This window comes from Oryctolagus cuniculus, chromosome 3 (assembly GCF_051225735.1).
Source record: "Oryctolagus cuniculus isolate XC-2025 breed Fujian yellow rabbit chromosome 3, ASM5122573v1, whole genome shotgun sequence".
Lineage (NCBI taxonomy): Eukaryota > Metazoa > Chordata > Mammalia > Lagomorpha > Leporidae > Oryctolagus > Oryctolagus cuniculus.
In genome coordinates this window covers 156,733,310-156,753,068 of record NC_142869.1, presented here as the reverse complement: position 1 = coordinate 156,753,068, position 19,759 = coordinate 156,733,310, and the positions used below count along the sequence as shown (strand labels likewise).

The window sequence follows — 19,759 nt, the reverse complement described above, 5'->3', positions numbered from 1 at the left end:
AAATTGTTCATCTCAACACCTTACACTTAAAAAAAAGAAGACACAAAATTTAGTGAAACAGAGGGTCTTTCCTACGGATAAGAAGATCTGATTTTGAGTGACACATCAGTCTCCCTAAATTTTGTCTTGATCCCAGAGGTTCATCTTACTGAATAGGTAACTGCTTCTAGGCTGGAAGACAAGAAGAGGAACTTAAGGTTTTCATCTTGGTCATTCCTTACTAAAGAACTGACTTACATTCATTGCAGCTATTTATCACTCACCTACTTTGTGAAGGTCAAATGTCAGGGTCTATAAGGACTACAGGAAGTTAAGCAGTAATTATTCTGACTTTAATATGTACCGAATTCTTTCTATCTTCCAAACACCTTAAACACTTTGCATAATTCCTCTCATTTAAGCCTTATGTTAGCCTTGGGAGGTAGGTAATAATATATCCATTTGGAGGCAAGGAAGTTAAATCCTAGAGGGGTCAGGAAATGTGTTCAAGGTAGTAAATTAACAAGTGACATTAATTTAATTCCAAAACTAATGTGCTTAACTATTCTGCGCCCCCCCCCCATTTATATTAGTTCCCTAGAGCTTCCAAAATAAGTACCACAAACTGGGTAGCTTAAAACAACAGAAATGTGTTGTCTCACAATTCCAGAGCCTAAAACATGAAATCTAGGTGCCAGCGGCAGCATGCTGTCTTTGAAATCTGTACAGGAATCCTTTCTTGCCTTTTCTGAGTTCCTTGTGGTCTGACAGCAGTCCTTGGCATCTTGAGTGTATCGCTGCATAACTCCAATTTACCTGGCATTCTCCCTGAGTGTCTCTGTCTCCTTATAAGTACAGTAGTCATATAGGATCAGGGGCCTATCCCCCTCCAATGTGACTTCATTTTAACTAATTACATCTGGGACAGCTGTCAATCTATATATAGCTACATTCAGAAGCAGTGGTGATGAGGATTTCAGCATTTTTTTTTGGGGGGAGGACACAATTCAATCCATGACATCACTGAATGGGGGTAGCCGACAGGGATAGGATAGAGATGGTTAGAAAGAACAGGAGTCTCAGTTCAATTCTGTCCTCCCTATCAACTTGATAAGTTACTTTGAGGCACTTTCTGTGAGCTTCATGTTTCTCATTTATAAAGGAAAGATGCTGAACTAATAATCTTTAAGTTATTTCCAGTTCTTATATTCTACTATCCCTTTTTTTCTAAATAATGATAAATAAACATTAGTTATATTTGGGATGTTTAAGCAAACATCTGCTTATGGAGATAAGGGCAGCCATAATAGAGGAGGTGAAATTTAATGAGTTTCAGAATGCTTTAAGAATGACCATGGGGGTGGGCGTTTGGTCCAGTGGTTAATATGGTGGTAAACATGACTGTGTCCCATGCCAGAGTACTTCAGGTTTGATCCCCAGCCCTGGCTCCTGACTCCAGCTTCCTCCTAATGCAGACCCTGGAAGACTGTAGTGATGGCTCAGGTAATCAAGTTTCTACCACATGTGTGGCAAGTTGGATTGAGCTTTTGGCTCATGGCTTCTGTCTGGCCTAGTCCCTGTCATGTTGGGCATCCAGGGGTGAAGCAGCAATAGGAGATCTCTTCTCTCTCCCTCTCCTCTCTCTTTCCCTCCCAACTCCCTCACTCTTTCTCAAATAAATAAACTTTTTTAAAAAAATTCCACTACAGGAGAAAATACAAATAATGTAACAACAACAACAACAAAGAATAGTCATGAAGATTTTATCTAGAGGTGTTGACAGGGCAGAGTCCCTGGAAAGAGGACTCCAGAGACAGGCAGTGATGCTGGCATTGGGAGAATATGGTGCTGGCTCTATGACAGATTCAATCAGGGGCAGAGAGGCGGTAAGGCTGGAGAAGTATGTTGGGGCATGCTGGAGTGGAGGGTGGCTTCTACTCAGTTTACTGGGCTTGACATAGCTACTGAAGATGGTTCAGCACAGTTATTTTGGGAGTTGTGCATAGATAGTTTAGAATGTGTGGGCAGTTGGGTAGCAACTAGTTAGACTACTGAAATAGCGGCAATGGGGACTCAGAACCAAGGGTGTGAAGGTAGAATCTAAGGTTTTGGAATTTGGTTGGCTATTATCTGGATTCATTTTGAGGTCTAGGAATAATTCCATTTTACATAAGCCATAAAGGCTTGTGTTACAGTGATATTTACTAAAATTACTCAGTTTAATGAAGTACTAATGTACATGATGTTCTCAAAGAGAAGTCATAAGTTATAGCTAAAAAAGGACTACCATGTCTAAAAGCAGCATATCAACCCTGAAGAGGAAATCTAGGTATAGGGCAGAAGCCAAGGAGGTGGAGAACAGACTGGAAAGCAACAAGCAAATTGGGCTGAGACAAATGGTTCCAAATAAGGAATATGAATAAGGCAAGAGCATTGTAGACTTTACAAAAAATGTATATATATGGTTAGCATCACCAAAGTGTACACTTAAAAATAATTAAGAGACTAAATTTTGTAGTTTGTGTGTTTTTTTACTACACTTAAATTTTTTGAGGTTAATTTCTTTTTTAAGAAAGAAGGAAACCTGCAGAATGTTGTGGGCTTTCTAATTTGGAGCTGGTCATGTGGTTCAGTGGCATGCCTCAGATCTGATAGGGAGCCAAACCAGATGGCTTTGGTGAAGAGTAAAATATAGAGAAGAAAAAAGGAATATCAAAGAAAAATATAAGATTTAAAACCTATGCATCCTGAGGGCTGGCACTGTGGCACAGCAGGTTAAACTGCTACTTGTGTTGCTAGCATCTCTGCCTCCAGTCTAATTTCCTGATAACGTACCTGGGAAGGCAATGGAAGACGGCTCAGATACTTGCACCCTTGCCACCCAAGCAGGAGACCAGGATGGAGTTCCTTGCTCCTGGTTTTGGCCTGGTCTGGCCTGGACCTGGTTGTTGTGAGCATCTGGGGAGTGAAACAACAGATGGAACCTCTCTCTCTCTCTCTCTCTCCATCTACCCCTGCCCAGTGTGTGTGCACACGCGCACATGGGTCTCCCTCACTCTTTGTCACTTTTTCAAATAAACAAATGTTAAAAATAGAAACATATATTCTGGAAAATGGAGAAGGAGAGGCTGAATTCTAATTCGTGAAAATAGGTCAAGAGGAATCACTGATTTGGGTATGAAAAATTCAAGAGAAAGCTATTTGAGTTTTTGTAACTTTTGTGCTATTCTTGAAAATATAGCAAGAAATTAGAGATGCAAGTGATGAATGATCTTTTCAAGGGTAATAATTAACAATATGCAATATCAAAGTATAAAACAAGGCCGTTAAGGCCCAAGGAACTAAGCCTGGGAATATCTACTAATATGGGGTGGCCAAGAAAGACATGTGAGGAGAGCGAGTGTCTCCAACAGGAAGTAGAGGGTATGGAGTCCATTAGGCTAGGGAGATTGCCAGGCACAAAGAGAACTTTTTACTGTTTTTTTTAGTTCTAAGTATGTTTGCTGGTAGAAGGAATGGTCCAATGGAAGTTTTGAAATTGGCAATATTGTAAGTAATAGAGGGTGGTTGTGGAGCCAATTCTGGATAAGGTTGAAAAGAGGGTATTAAAAAAAAAAAAAAAAAACACTGCAGAAAAGAAAGATTTGGCAAAGAAGAGACATTTTGAAACAGCTTCTCAACTGCTCTCCCTGCCTTCAACTCTACTGCAGTCTGGTCCGTTCTGCAATGAATGCTCTGGAATATTCTCTCTAAGACATAAATCTATTCACGTTGATCTTTGCTTCATAGAGACTTTTTGGCCTTCAGAATCCAGACTTCCTATCATATGGAACTTTCTATCATCTAGACCCTGTTGAACTTCCTACAACCTCTGTTTCCCTTCCTGCATCCTTCAGTGCCAAACACACACACACACACACACACACACACACACACTCACTGCATAACAAATCCTTGTAATTCTCCAAATCTATCAGTCTATTTAATTTCTTCTTTGCAGAGGTGGGTTTTGCTGTCTGTAATCCTGTTTTTCTTTCTCTATCCTCTCTAGTTTCTTCTCAGCTTTCAAAAAGGAGTCTTATAATTATGGTTCCTGGCATGGTATTTATTTGTCTGTCTCTCAGTGGCTTTCATTTCTTATCACTTCACTAGTGTCTCCTAAAGACCCTGGCATATACAAATTGACCAATAAATAAGTTTTAATTGAGTGAAGAGAATGTAATAAAAAATGAAAGAAAGAAATCAGCTGCAAAGGTAAAGATGAAGCAAGGTTTGGTTTTGTCTCAGTTGAAGAGGAGAGTTCCCAGTGAGATAATAATGAAACTTTTCTGTAAAGAAAGGGAGGCCAGTTCCCAAGAGTAGACATTTTGGTGGTTTCCCAAAGGAAAAAGGAGCACAACCACAGTCCCAGTCGATGCTAGACCCCTGTGTCTCATCCACCCCTCTAGTGGGCACTCTTCGTGCCACTGCTGGAATCACAAAGGAACGGACACTGCATTCACCTGCTCGCTGCCACAGACGTAGGAGTACTTGCTCACAGCATTCACTGAAAAGAAGGTCCATCTCACTCTGCACCGGCAAGACCACACCCATCAAGAGCCTGGCTTCCCAGTGGCTACCCTGAGAATGCACATAGCACTAGATAGTGTTGCAGTGTGGGATGCACTCCAACCAACAAAAGGCAGGAGAAGAGGAAATGGGGGAGTAAACTGCTTGCTCTTTATGCCCCTTTCCCTGCAGTCCTGGTCTGAGATGCAGTAGTTGAAAACAGACTCTCTGGATGGGACTCCCAATGACGTGGGTTTGTTCTCCCTCCTTCTAGAAAACCTGGGCTCTTTTTTTTTACAGAAATTTTTCAAACATTAAATATATTATTTACTATCAGAAACGCAAACAAAATGCATTAGAATATTTGCCGTGGGCTGTGGTTGGATCTTGGGGAGAGCAGAAGTCAAATAGGACAGTCATGGAAAGAGAAGGTGGAGTCAAGATGTGGAAAATGAATAGTCAAGGAAAAAGCCCTTCTCATTGTGCAGCACCAACAAGAGATAATCAGAAACACATGGCTCTGGTGAGTATAAATATATACCCCAAATAGCAAAGTTTCCACGAAAGGAGCAGATGTGAGTACTAAGGAGGTTTTCTTCCATTGAGTCTGTTTACAATTTAACATGCTTCCTGTGTTATGCAATGTTAACGTGTTAGATCCCATGAAAACAGATAAATCTATTCAGTGACCTACCACAGGGAAGAAAATACAGCTCTGTTTATATTTTAAATTGAAATAACTCTGAGACTCAGAAGATTGTGAGATAATACTTAAATAGCCAACATTAAGAGAAAATCCAGAAGAAATGACAACAGTACATCTGCTTTGCAAGGCCCTTTGGAACATTCGAATGGAAAAATGAATTAAAATTTGGCCAGAACAAGGGAGAGCACTTCCTCACTATGGAAAGTTGGCATATACTATACCATGATCTCAATTCACACTGAAACCAGATTCAGACATTGAACCAGATCCCAACTGTAAAGGCATATAGGACAAAGTCGCCCACCTCCAAATATTTGCTACTGTAGAGTCCTCTGGTACTAGAATAATAAAGCACAAAAGGTCTTTTCTTAAAAATAACGGCACCATAAAGACTGGGAAATACTTTTGGTTTATTCATCATTGAATGAAAACTCTGATTTGAGAGCTCCTCTGTGAGCAGCCTTTGGTTTCTGAATGTTTATCCCCCCAAACACTACATATTCACTGACACACTTTCTTCAAAAAATATCCTCAGTTGGAGTTTTTAACTAAGATTTTTTTTTTAATTTCAGCTTTACAAATTCAGACCTGGTTTACATGCCCTGAAGGGGCAGTTTTAAGTGTTGTTAGTGGTTCTTAGCATGCTCTTAATTCTAAAAAAAAAAAAAAAAAAAAAAAAAAAACTGACAAAAATCAATGCTTTTTCCCAGATGTCTGATGTCTTGATATATACATGCATATAATATTTTGCAGAAAAAAATCTTGGATTTACTGACATTTATACATCCAAATACACTCTGGAGTCCATGAATCATAGATTAAAAAATAGTTGTTTTAAGTAACTTTAAAAAAGAACAGTTGAAGCAAAAATGAATGAATTCAACTAAAGGAAAGCCCTAATAACAGGAGTATTTTGGTTTGCTAATATAGGTAATAATTGGTTTGCTAATATAGGTAATAACAAAATCCAAAATTCATAGGTAGAAACAATGTTAGTTCCATAAAATGCCTAAAAGCTAATTCAAGCTCCTCAGAAACCTGTAAACATCTCATCATTTAATTTTTAAATCAATTTTTAACTAGTTGGTTTTGAGAGTGATCCCAAAGATATTTACCCTTATGCTAGCTATCAGAATAAATATCTGATCACTTAAAACTAGATTATTATTTGATTCCTTTTGGAACAAAAATTAGAAATACATTTAATTTGTGTTTTAACTAACGCCTGCATGATATCTTCTTTCTAGCTTTCTTCCTATGTTAAATAAAAATTGCCTCAAAACCAGTGGCTGGCATGAGTTAAAAATGGAGATAAATAGCAAATGTTTGGAAATTCAGTTTGCATATCCACTGCACTTCTAAACTATAATTATGAATTTAGAATCTTGCTTATGTTTGAAATATTTAAGACTGTGAATCATTTGGAAACCAAAATCATCATGTGTTTGATATTTTTGGTGAGAAAATTCTAGAGTGAGTGTTTTACACCAGCAGCTGGTAAGGTTCAGATGGTTTATAAGAAGAAGGAGATCCAAAGTAGAAATGGGATTTTCTGTGACAGTCTACAACTAACAATTGACATAGGTGTAAATTATAAGCAAAGCAAGCATCACATGAAGTCAAGTAAAGGCATGAGAAAGGCCATCACTTAATGAATAAAATCTTTTTATCCAATGTGCTCAGCAAAAATTTTAGGTATTTAAAAACCAAACTATCTCTACTACAGAAATCATATTCATCAATATTAGAAACTTAACAAGTGACTTTAAAAGTCACAGTAGCATCTGTCATAAATTTGTTGTATTTAAGAAAAGCAAAATGCCAATACAATTTAATGCCAACATGAATGAACAAAACATATAAAATCTTCAGTGATTTTATAGCATCTGAACACTGATCCACACATTCCTCTTTAGTGACATCTAAAAGTGCTTCTCACTCTATTATCTGCTGTTCTCTGCCATAAGATTATTTCTTGGTCAACATGCTCCCTGACATTATTGATAATCAATAAAATCACTCACTTGAAGGTTTCCAAATTTTCTTCCTTTTAATCCTATATAATTTTGTATTTCAACCAGGCCTTGCAGTTTTGATTTTGCAAGCTGCTGTGAGCACTTTGAATCGACTTTTAGTTTCAGCATCAATCCTGTGGTCGGAACCCCCCACTCGATGATGTTCCTCAAGAACCAGGTCATAATGCTAGACATGTGGACTGCCTACACGTGTCAGTGTCAGTCATCTTATCTGTAAATGAGGACAATTGTATCTTCTATATCTACCTCATACTGTTATAGTGTGGCAGGGGAGATGGTGGTACCCCAGAGGAACTCCTGCTTCCAACAAAACCCAGCGTCTGAAAGAGCTGCCTATGTCTACTGCACACGGAAGATACTCCTCCCAGATTCCTACTTTTCTTGTAATGCTACTACTTGATGTGCCATAGAATTCAATGACTTTGTCACCATAATTTTGTGTGCATAATTTTTCTCTTTTCTTTGCCCCCACTCTGGACTGTTTGAAAGGCCATCATTCTACCGCCAGGCATGAACAGAGTAGTTTATGACACAAATTCTGTATGTTTTCTTGAATTGTGTTCTTTTCTACACTTGACGAGTAAGCTTAGTAGAGTTAACGTGAACAGTGTAAGTGTAGAAAAATCTCTCCCTAGTTTTACGAACAACAAAACAGTGTGTCCCTTAATTTCACCTATTACTATATGCTTCAGCTATAAATATGTTATTGAGAAACACGTGTACCAATTAAGAATTGATTCAGCCAATTACGAACTGTAACTCTGGAGTCTCTTTGCATGTGGAATGGTCGTTGAGGGACAAGACAGGCAATGTTAAAGTTTTGAAACTTTTCTTTATGCTTTTGAACTGTAAATCCGCAGATCTCCTGGGTTCTTAATCATTTAGGGGGAATCTCTATCGCCTCCTCCCTCCCCAAAATGTCTGTTTCATTCCATGGAAATGAAGTGAAATTCTGCGAAGATAAAATCTAGGCCAGAACTTTCTGGAAGTAAATACAAAAAGTTGAAGCTTATGTAACGTGTTTCCCTGTCATCGGCTCACTCCCTGGGCTGTTTAAACTCTGGATCCCTTTCAGACCTCATGGAAGTTAATTTTAGTTTTACAGGGCAGAGAGGGGCAGACCGCTGTCTCTGCAGGAATGGTCTTGGGGAAGCGCAGGAGAATCTCACCTTTCTGATTTCCTGTGCGCTGCCCGACGGAAGGAAGCACTGCTGGTCCGGGGGGTGTCCCTTCCTGCACCGGCCGGCCTGGGTTTCTGCGGGCGCTTGCGGGGCGGCCGCGGGGACGGCAGCCGTGAGCCGCCCGGTGCCTCGGAGCGGCAGGGTCTGGAAGAAGAGGCAGATCGCCACCACCAAGCCCACCAGGAAGGGCCGGGGGCAGAATCGCCGACGACACAGGAACACTGGGCGACAGACCATGTCCAGTTCAGCTTCACTTGGCCCCTGTCCACGTTGCCGGAAAAGTCATAGCAGCTACTCTCTGTCAGCATGAAAAGTCCCAATCTGTCTTCTTTTTTCCACAACTGCGCTCAAGTGCGCTCCATTCCCGCTTAGCAACTTTCCGACGGGTCATGCCAAGGAGCAATCGCAGGGCCCACAAGGCTGAGATGGGTCATGAGAGCCCTGCCACGGGTGACAGTCAAAAAGCGGCTGCCCTGAGCTGTAAAAAGATGCCAAAGCCAGGAGAGTCGTCACTAACCAGCCGAGGGCATCCCAGCTGCCAAAGTCTTGCTTCCGGGAATGCCTTCTTTTCACGACATCCTTAAACTCGCAGCGAGAGAGTCCGCCTCTGCCTCAGCTCTGCGGGAACGGGGCAGCCGACGCCAAAGTCAATGTGGAGTCTGCACTGAACGACTCAGTCGGTTAAAGCCCCAAGCGCCCGTCGCACAGCTGGAGACAGGCCAGGTCGCCCCAGCAGTTCCTCCTTTTCCCTCCGGTTTTCAAGCAGTCCCGGCTTTCCAGCCCTTTGCGTTTCGTCACCGCTTCCCTTCATTCAGTTTTAAATGACCACTTGGCCATCAGCATTCACGGCTTTTACCACAAAAAGGGAGTCAGCCCTTGGAATGGACGTGGTTCGTGTCTGGGTGTTGCTTGTATTGGTTTCCAGTTCAAAGTTCTATGTACTTACTCAGTTTGCATCCTTTCAGCCAGGAAAAAAAAAAAAAGTTTCCAAGCCCCGCTTCTTGGCTTGCTGGTCAGAACCACTCGGAAGGGAAGTCCCCGAGCGTCAGGCGGCGGCTCCTCTCCCACGCACCGCCCCGCACGCGCGGCTGCTGCGCGCCCGGCCGCCAGCCAGACGCCGCGGGCAGCGCAGGGACCCCAGCCGGGCGGCGCGGGGCGGAGCCAGGGCCCGGGGCGCCTCGGCTGTCCCAGGGCTTGCGCGAGCCGGGCTTCCAGCTCGGGATCCCAAACGGTGGGTTTCCACAGGTCACTTCTCCCTGAAACGCGGCCCCCACCCAGAGCTGCAAGATGGGGACGCACACCGGGTGCCTGGTGCGCTCCGTGGTTGCCCATCCCCAAAACTGCAACGGAGAAACAACCAGCTCTCACTCAAGGCATGGCAAAGGACGGGGGTGAGGCTGGGGCGGACTCCACGAGTGAGTTCGGAGGTTCTTCAACCCGAGGGAATTGTGGTTACTCTGATAGGGTTGAGAAGGTCACAAGTTCTGTCTGGACCGCGGGACAGGAAGTCGTGCTGTTCGCCCCCAGAAGAACTCATAGGCGTCCCTGCACTTTGTCACCAAATCTTCTAACAGTCTTATCGCCCCCTTGCCTGGATGAGTGGCTGGAGCTTTCAAAGGCTAATTGACATCTTGCTCTCCAACTGAGTTGAGAGTCTCAGAGGCTGGGGCAACTTTTCACCAGTAGAAAGCGTTTGGTCCAGAATTCAACCCAGTCGGATTCTATACAGGGCACTGCTAGCCAGACCACTCTTCGAAATCCACTTTGGCAGGGGCAGCTGAGAGAGCAAGTACCTTGAAGGGGAAGGAAATCTCTCCAGCGCATGGTGCTCCCTCTCCGCTTCCCACGCTGTGAGCTCTGTGAACCAGGGCTGGCCTTGGCTCAAGGCAATCTAACCTGTTTTAAACTCAAACTGCTTGTGGGCTGAGGGTCTCCCGAGAGGCCACAGCTCTAGAGAGCTCAGGTCCCTTCAGTACACAGCCCACTGTAACTCATATTGTGTGAGAGGGAGTGCCCCCTAGAGGTGCCCAGCTGTTATAGATCCAAGAGAGATGGGCATCTCCAGTTCCTTGTACCAAAGTAGTTGTTTTGACACCTTATAAAACATATCGATTAATGCACTACAGAAAAAGTATTCATAGTAAAGAAAGACTTATTCAAAGATTTATCCTTGCATGCATTCCACTCCAGTTGGCTCAATATTATTTTATTTATAAATGTAGAGTCCTCAATTCCATGACCAAGAAGTAGAAAGAAGTGGTGCCTGCCATTCAAAAGGCAAACGAGTTTTAAGAGGAAATGACTACAGGATAATGTTGTAGGATATAGTTTGGGTGAATGAGATTTGAGAGACGATGGGAATTCTGAGATCTCTACATTAGAATGGATCCAGTGTTGATGAAATCCAGGCCATTACAAAGCTGGTAAAGAATGGGCAGACAACTCTACAAAGGCATGAAAGTCTGTGAAACCAAGAGTTTGAGGAAATCGGTGGGTCACTTCTTTGCATCATTAACCTGTCGAGTACAAGGTGCAGAAGGAAGAGTGAATCCCATGCCAAAATAAAATTGCCTTTTGGTTGGGAGGAGTGAAAGACCAATAGCATTGAAAAATTTAAGAAGATGCTATAGCTATAATAGTGGGAATCTAGATAACAATAAATACTAGGAACCAGAAAAAGATGGAAAATCAGTATTCTGTAAATGATTCTGGTGGATTGTAGAACCCAGTTCCTTTTCTTAACCGCCGAGTGCCAGGGAGAGACACACAAGGATGTCAGCAGGAAACAGACAAGGGGTAGTTAGACTGAGAAGGTACAAAGAAGTGGGAAAGAGGATATTGTAGGAATTATCACCAATAAACCAAGAGCTTGCACAGACAACATCTGAGTTTCAGAGTAAACCCATGTATGGGAATCATGGCATTGCTTCTTATCAGCTGTTCTTAGACAAGTTCCTTGATTTATTTAAATCTCAGATTTCCTCATTTGTGAAATAAGAACACTTCCTTTGAAATGCTGTTGGCCCACCAGATGACATAATGCGTGGAGCACCTAATTGGATACATTTGTCAGACAAATGTGTGCTCAGTGTGTGTCTGCTGGGTTTTTGCTCCTGCGCCTGTGCTCAGGCCTCACTGAACTCTTGGCGTGATGAAGCATCAGACACATGAACTGATGAGCATCAGATAATGGGCCTTGCGGAACATATAAACACCAAAATCAATCACAGGCATTCAGTATTGGTTCTCTTTACTCTGAGAAGGACATGAGCCACAGTAGAAGCAAAAGGACATACAGTTTCCTAAAGTACCTTTTCCACTAATAATTTTGTTTCTAAGGACCAGGGACAACAGAGTGGCAAACTTGACAAAACCCTAAAATTTCAAGATTAGACAAAGCCGTACAACTTTTCTCCCCAAACCTCCAACACAAAATCCACTGCCATCACACGTGTGCTTCACTGAGGTTTTTGGTACAAAGTAGGGGTAGCAGGACAGCATGATACTCAAATAATCCTTGTTTGAAGAAAGTATTTAATCATTTTTTTTTTTTTAACTTCAGGAATGAAGGTGTAACAGAGAGGATGCCGGTGTTGGACCAGGAGCTTTGGGAAAGTAATACTCGTCTCCGAGTCTCAGCTTTCTCATAAGAAAGAGGCTTTGATGATGGATAGTTGATCTCAAGATCATCAGAGGCTCCAAAAAGGAAAATTTCTTGGGACACATTTGCACATGGGTTATCCTATTGTATGCTTCAGTGTGGACCCTCATCTCCTGCAGGGGACTGCCTGTAAGCAAGCTCCTGATCGTAATGACGGAAAACCCGGCTGTCACTACCAGTGGTGATGCTGAGAATTAAGTCCTGAAAATGCTTTCAACAATGCATGGTCCCTCGTCTTCCAGAACCTCTTTCCTAGAAAGTCGACTGTCCTCCTATCAAGTCCTACCACCTTTCATCTAACATTGACTCTAGAACTTTCCCCAGAAGCTCTTAACCTAACACAGTGATTGTAAAATATTGAATGTCTACTATTCAAAAACTCCATCCTTGGCACTGTAGAAAACAGGAGACATATCAACTACTATAAATCCTGGAAATAGAACAGACAACAGAGAAAGCAATCAGATAATAGAAACTACTGCAACAATACCACCACCACCAAAAAACAAAACAAAACAAAACAAAAAAACCCAAAACAAAACAAAACAAAAACAAAACAAAACAAAACAAAACAAAACAAAAAAAAAACACCTTAAAATCTTAACACCTTGACACAGTAAAAGCTTGCTTTCTCACTTATTTCATTTTCCAGTGTTTCGACATTTGCTTCCCAGGGTCCTTCCATCTGGTGACTTTCCATAGTATAGAGTCTTGGATCCCCTTGGGTTTCTCTGAGTCCCACTAGCAGACAAGTAATGAGGAAGGGCATGGTGGAGTAACAGCTCTTTGAGGGATCAAGCTTCCAAATGGCACCTATTCCTTGTCTTATCTTCCATTGGCCAGAGCTTAGTCTCAGGAACCCATACAAATAGAATGAAGTCTAGCTCCATGTCCAGGAAAAAAAGAAACAAAGCTGAAAAATTAAAAGCAGCTTGGAGATAAGCTGAGTCCAATGGAGAATCAAAAAAGGAGCTGGCATCCTTTGAGGGTTTCAGAAAAGTGTCTACTTCCAACAAGACTCTGAAAAATCATGGTATCACCTGTTGTCAAAGGGAAAACAATGGCTTTATGTCTTAGTGGGCAGCCATTAAGACAAAGCTAGAAAAATCAGTGAGTACAATCAGTGATGTCTATAATTTTCCAAATTTGAGCTTATTTATAGCCTTTATCTGTTGATAGTAGGAATCCAAAAGAAGATTTATTAATGAAGAACTCAAGATAGCGGACAGGATGCAATGCCATTACCCAAAATTGTATGAGAATACGTTTGCATTATCATTAACTTTAATTGTAGATTTCCTTTTTTTAAAAAGGTGGAATAAAAATAAAAATATGGATCAAGTTCTTATGGTTATTCTCAGTAGTGCAAATATGAAGCTTAATAGGGAAAACTGTATAAAATGTCAGATTCTTGCCTTGCAGCCATCACTGTCTGTTATACTCAGTTAAGGTATCTCCCAATGCACTTGATTATGTATTATCCCACAGAGTTACGTAAACAGAGAATGCTGATTTGTATCAGGTTAAGATCATGCAACCTTGTATTTAACACCCTTCATCTGCTATGTTTTACAATGCACATGAAAAGCTCAGCCTATAATCAGACTCATGGACAGTTCTTGATGTGCTGGAGATTAGTCAACAGAAATAGTAAAACACTTAATGCAGGAATGTATATTTTTGCAATCTCCAATGCAATCAACATTTGAACTTGCTTAATTTTCATTAAATTCAGCTGGTTCCTCTCAGAATCACTTCATTTAAGCAAAGTAATTTTTTTTTTTTTTTTGCAGAAACTAAGGATTTCCACTTAAGATCCATGAACATTTTGTGGACATATCTATGGATTTTTTTTTAAAAAAAAGTTTTCCTATTAATTTCTAGGGATTCTAAACCTGCAGTGGTAACAGCCAGATATGGCAAAGATCTGGGAATCACGTCAAAGGGTAAAAAAACAGTGTGCAGGCTGCCTTTCATTCACCAGATTTGTCCGGTTTGCATACATGGAAAGTCATTTTCCGTTTAAACAGATATCTCACAATCTCTTTAAGTTTCTAAATGAACAGTCAGTCTAAATAAGTCAAAGTCTCCAAACCAAATCAATACTTTTAATATTAGATGGCCCATTAGACTAGCATTTGTGAAAATACACATCACCTGGGGAAACCCATATACCAACATGTGGTGGTGCCTCTTATACTGGGACATAGGTGCTTTAGTTCTGGTTTTCAACTGAGCATTTTACTTACTTTCCACAAGTGCCTCTCTTTATAGGCATCTTGAATTTGCTCGTACCAGTATCAAAATCACTTTTACACTACTTGTGTGGTAATTTAGTCACTAGTGTACTTATCTCTCTCACTTTATAAATTGCTTTACGATGGAAACTAGTTTACTCATCTCTATGCCACTGCAGCATCAAGCAATGTTTTCTTGTGATTGTTTCAAAAATTCATATTGCAGAAATCTACACCTCATAAATTCAAATACTTCCCATTATTATTTCAGTTTTATTCCACAAGACTTCATATCTTGGTAACCTTTAACCCAGTGGAGGCCTTTTTATCATGTAAGAAGCTCTGGCAATTTCCAGAGATATTTTTGCCATCACAACTGGCTGGGGAGTGGGGACAGTGATGCTACTAACTTGGGGTGCACACAGGCAAGGGCTGCTGCTAAACATACACTCTGATACAGCACAGTCCCCACAACCAAGTACCATTGGGCACAAAATATCGCAAGTACTGGGAAACTCAAATTTAGCCTAGCCAAAGGAATAGTCATTGCACAATTTTACCATGTGTCTACTAAGATTTGTTTGTTATTTAAGTGAGAATAGCGGGTACCTCAGTAACTTGTGACGATGACATAATTAGCTTCCTGAGAATTTTAATCACTTCTTCAATGTGTGATTACGTTGCTCCTCAGAACAAATGCCACTTTGGTATATAATTTCTTTTAGCTTCTCAAACACGTATTTCAGACTGCACCCTTTAACTGACCACGTATAGATACAGAGACATATCTACAGTTGCATACACACAATATACACATACACACAGGTAGGAACAGACATTGTGGTGCAGCACATTAAATCACCACTTTTTAAAGATGCCTGAATACCATTTCAGAGTGCCCATTTGAGTCCAGGCTCCTCTGCTTCCAATCTAGCTTCCTGTTAATGCACCTGGGGAAGTAGCAGATGATGGCCAAGTATTAAGACCCCTGACAATCACTTGGGAGAACTGGACAGAGTTTTGGGGCACAGACATTGGCTGTTGTGGGCATCTGGGGAGTGAACCACTGGATGGAAGATTTCTCTATTTCTGTCTCTCCTTCTGTCACTCTGCCTTTCAAATAAGTAAATAAATCTTTAAAGAAAAGACAAAACCACTCCAATCAGTGGACACATAGGGAAAATGCTAAATATTTAATCCAATTGATTACATTTTTACTTTTTTTATGCAACAAATTTGCACTTAGTATGGAGACAGAATTCCTAAGTTTTTATCAAATAATATATAAAACATGAGCAAATTTATCTTTAATTTACGATATTATCAAATCATGTTCTCAATTATAGATCTCATTTGTCTTTGTAGCCCTCCAATGTAAGATTCCTTGGAAACTATGTTTTTTATAAAATGTATTATGTTTTTAGTCATAGAATTTAGCTAGCTAGCTTTCTTCCTTTTCTTTTTTTCATCCTCCCTACTTCCCATCTTTCTTTTAAGTAATTGCAATTTAAGAATTCATTTCTATTTTCAGAAAATAAAAGGTATTTTTAATGTTTTGAAGTATCAAATCTGTTAATAACTGATGTATGTGTTGGGGATGGGAGGAGGCAGGCTTTGTCTTATCACCCTTGTGAATGCTGGCATCTATTGAGCTAACCTGGGTTGGTAAGAAGACACATTCCTAGATTGTATCACATGCCCACCATATGAAGTCAAAAGGTCACCCCCTTATTTAATCTAGACCATATGGTCCACATATAAGCTTAATTGTTTTCTTGTTTTCAGCCGTCCTAAATGACAACCATCGGCAAAGTAAAACATCTTTTTGGCACGCTTGGGAAACTCCTGGAAATTTTTCTTTAAAATCTGTTCTTCAGATTATTCAAGAAAACAATTGGTCATATGAAAGATAAATATGAAATACTTCAAGGCCATGAATATAAACTTTGACAGACTCTAACGGAACATACTGGGGGAGGACATAGTAAAATATACTAATTCGTTATTTTATTAGTCTCATGACCTATTTATACTCAGGGATGTATCTAAGTATTACAGGTTAGCCCCTCGCATTACATTTGACAGAAATAACTTTCCAAGGTAACTTGGTACTCACTACAATCGTCCTTATTTTAGCCTATCAGCATAGAAGGTCCCTCTGCCACAGCAGATTTAACAATGCAGAGAAGATGAAAATATCAACTCTACTTTTTCCCTACCACTGTTATTACATTTCTGAGTGATCTAAATTTATTCATCTTAAAGACTAACAATCATACATCTTCCTACATAGAACTATTCTTATTGGTTCACATAGGCTGGCAGAGAGGGTAAGGGGAGGAAGCCACACACAAGCTACCATACACTCACATCCCACACTGGCAGCGAGTTCCATCAAAACTGCTTAAAGTTTTCATAAGCCGCATACGAAGAAATAATTACAATGCTCTCTTTCATGACTTCTTCTGTTAGCAGTGAAGAAAGTAAAAGGTGATACAGGCTTACCTCAAGACAATTACATGGCTCTGAGGAATTTATTGAGGAATGACTAAGCTTTTCCAAAAGAGAATCTTAAACGTAAAATGTGTTAGTTAAAATACTGTCTTAATAAGATATAATAAAGCCTAGGCTTCTAACAATATGTACGTTAAAAGATCAACTTATTACTTTAAAATGGGAATAGTCAGGAAGGGGGAACAGTTCCTATATCAAACTTCAATTAAAAACAAACAAAAATCTGAAGTTGGTTCATTTTTATGTCACTTTCTCTGTAGCAGAAGCAAATAAACAGTATTAAGATGCTGGATCAGAAATTACAAACTGTTCCTGTAATTGTAGTTTCATCACCAAAATGGGAAATCTAAAAATCTTGACCAACTAGCAAATCTGATTTGTCATTTCAAAAGTTGAGAGAAAACATTCATCTTAAAAATTTAACATTTAGCAATTTCCAAGTCATAGACTAATTCATTTAAAATCATCCCTACTTCATAATGTCACATGCTATGATTTCAATGAATCTTTAAAATGACCAGAATATAACTAGAGTTAACCAAAAATATGCAATCATCGCCTCAACTCCTATTAACAAGCAATTCTACAGCACAGTGCAAAATGCTTGTCCACAGATTCTTGCCCAGTCTTTGGCTTCTCCTGCACTCTGTCTGCAGTGTGCTCGCATTTCACACTGTCTTACCCTCCCAGGATGCCAGCGGCTTTGAACTGTCTGAAAAGCCTTCCCTACTCATCTTTCTTTAGGACTCATTTCAAGACACACTTCCTTTGTTCGGTATTCTTGACTATTGCAATCATCAATTTCCCCATCTCTAGGTGTTCCCGGAGTGCTCTGTACATCCATGATAGCATTTATGAAACTATCACAATAACTTGTTAACACACCCACTTCCCCCACCCACACACACATACAAAAACCTTCATCTGTGAACTGTCAGCACTAGATGCTTCATATTTATATAATTATAAAAAATTTGAGGGTATTCTTAGAATTCATCTGCTGAAAAAGAGTTTAATGTGAGAACTGAGGGAAACCATTGTAGTGTCTAAATTCAAAGACTATCTTCTCTCTCATTATCTAACCATTTACTGGACATTTAACCACTTTTTAACCTTTACAAATTTATTTTCATGTTATTTGAGAGGCAGACAGAGATTGACATTGAGAGATTCTCCATCTACTGTTTACTCCTCCAATGTCCAGCCAGGTCCATGCCAGGCTGAAGCCAGAAGTCAGATATTCAATCCGGGTATCCCAAGTGGGTGGCAGAAAACCAATCATCCGAGCCATCATCACTGCCTTCCAGGTTGTGCATTAGCAGGAAGCTGGAATCAAGAGAGCCAGGATTGGAATCCAGGCACTTTGACATAGGATGTAAAAGCGATGTCTTAACCACTGTGCCAAATACTTGCCCCCAACATCATTTCTAAGATCTAAAGACAAAAGGCACTAACATTGCATAAAACTAAAAAATTTAAAAACTAAAGTATGTGGAATTTTCAAGGAAAAAAAAAAAAAACATGTCCTTAAAAAGAATGATTCTGTATGTATCAAACACTCCATTTAGGCATTTAATTAAGCCATTTGTTGCATCAAATGTGTTACCATGAACATTTTAATATACACTCCACAGCACCTGTAAATTTTACCTATAAATTGTGAACCCACATTTAGATATTTTTCTGCCACCAATTATTACATGAATTTTTGACAAAATGATTTTTGAATGTGTATTTTATAATTATCAGAAATATTCATTATACCCTTTGTTGTAAATGTCACAAAAGGTATCAATAGTTGGCCACTTTTTTTCTTTTGATGAGGTAGTTCCAGGTTTGGCCCATTTTTTATATATGTCAGATATTAGCAGGTTCCATTCATTACTAAACACTTGCACACCATTCTGGCTTACTTCTTTACACAATGTTTGTGTTTAAAACTCGTCCAAGTGTTTACCAAGCAATTTGGTAGAAAGTCGAATTCACAACCTGACAGGGGCTGCAGCAACTGGGAACAGATGTTCCTGATTCAGACAAGGACTCTTCATATAAAGTTGTCTGCAGAAGGCGTTTTCCTTTGACCAATTATTATACAATAGATGAGTTTGGCAAAGTCATAATATGTAATTAAAGGATGTAAGTCTCCGGGCCACTGACCGATAAGCTAAATGAATACCATGTGATTTATTACTTCTTACAGGTTTATTAAATTCTCCATGAAAATACTGCATTATACTCAATGACACTGTGAACTTGTGAGTATACACAGATGAACCTAACTTACTTTGGGGGAGCTGTCAGTTATAAAATCAGACTGTAGCAGCTCAGAACATGGAATACAATGCTGAAAGCAGCCTCTGAAGTCTCCTATCTAATCTATATGTTTTAGATAGCACTGCAGAGATTCTACAACATTTTCTGGATAAGTTTTCCAAGCGGCTCACAGTGGCTTTAATTAAAGTGAAAATCTGATGGACCCAATAAATCTTAATATAACAGAAATGTGATGTAATATGAATCTCAAAAAAGTCTGAAGGGGCCAGCACCGTGGCACAGTGGGTAAAGCTGCTGCCTTCAGTGACAGTCCCAGCTGTTCCACTTCTGACCCAGTTCTCTGCTCTCTGCTGTCACCTGAGAAAGCAGCAGAAGACAGCCCAAGTCTTTGGGCCCCTGCATGTGTGTGGGAGACCCTGAAAAAGCTGGCTCCTGGCTTCAGATCAGCCCAGCTATGGCCATTGTGGCCACTGTGGCCACTTGGAGAATGAACCAACAGATGTAAGACTTCTTTCTCCCTCTCTCTTGGTCTCTCTGTAACTATGCCTTTCAAATAAATAAATAAATCTTTAAAAAAGAAAGGTTTGAAAGATTTCCCTATCGACCAGACTCAATATTATACT

General features: G+C 40.2%; 1 protein-coding gene and 1 long non-coding RNA gene across 8 annotated transcripts in view; one reads left to right on the top strand and one right to left on the bottom strand.

The window, feature by feature from the left end:
- CPED1 (cadherin like and PC-esterase domain containing 1) overlaps positions 1 to 9,571 on the bottom strand; it is a 587,225-nt gene extending 577,654 nt beyond the window's left edge. For all 7 annotated transcript variants that reach the window (XR_016231749.1, XM_089329475.1, XM_008258284.5 and 4 more), the window contains exon 1: positions 8,439 to 9,571. Coding sequence is in view for 6 of the 7 variants with exons in the window: in XM_089329475.1 (XP_089185601.1) it covers positions 8,439 to 8,687 (249 nt within the window). In the remaining variant the exon portion in view is untranslated. The remainder of the gene's footprint in view (positions 1 to 8,438) is intronic.
- On the top strand, positions 4,602 to 12,751 carry LOC149127566 (uncharacterized). The gene is made up of 2 exons (XR_016231753.1): positions 4,602 to 5,050; positions 12,013 to 12,751. It is a non-coding gene; the product is annotated as an uncharacterized LOC149127566 (long non-coding RNA).
- Positions 12,752 to 19,759: the final 7,008 nt, after the last annotated feature.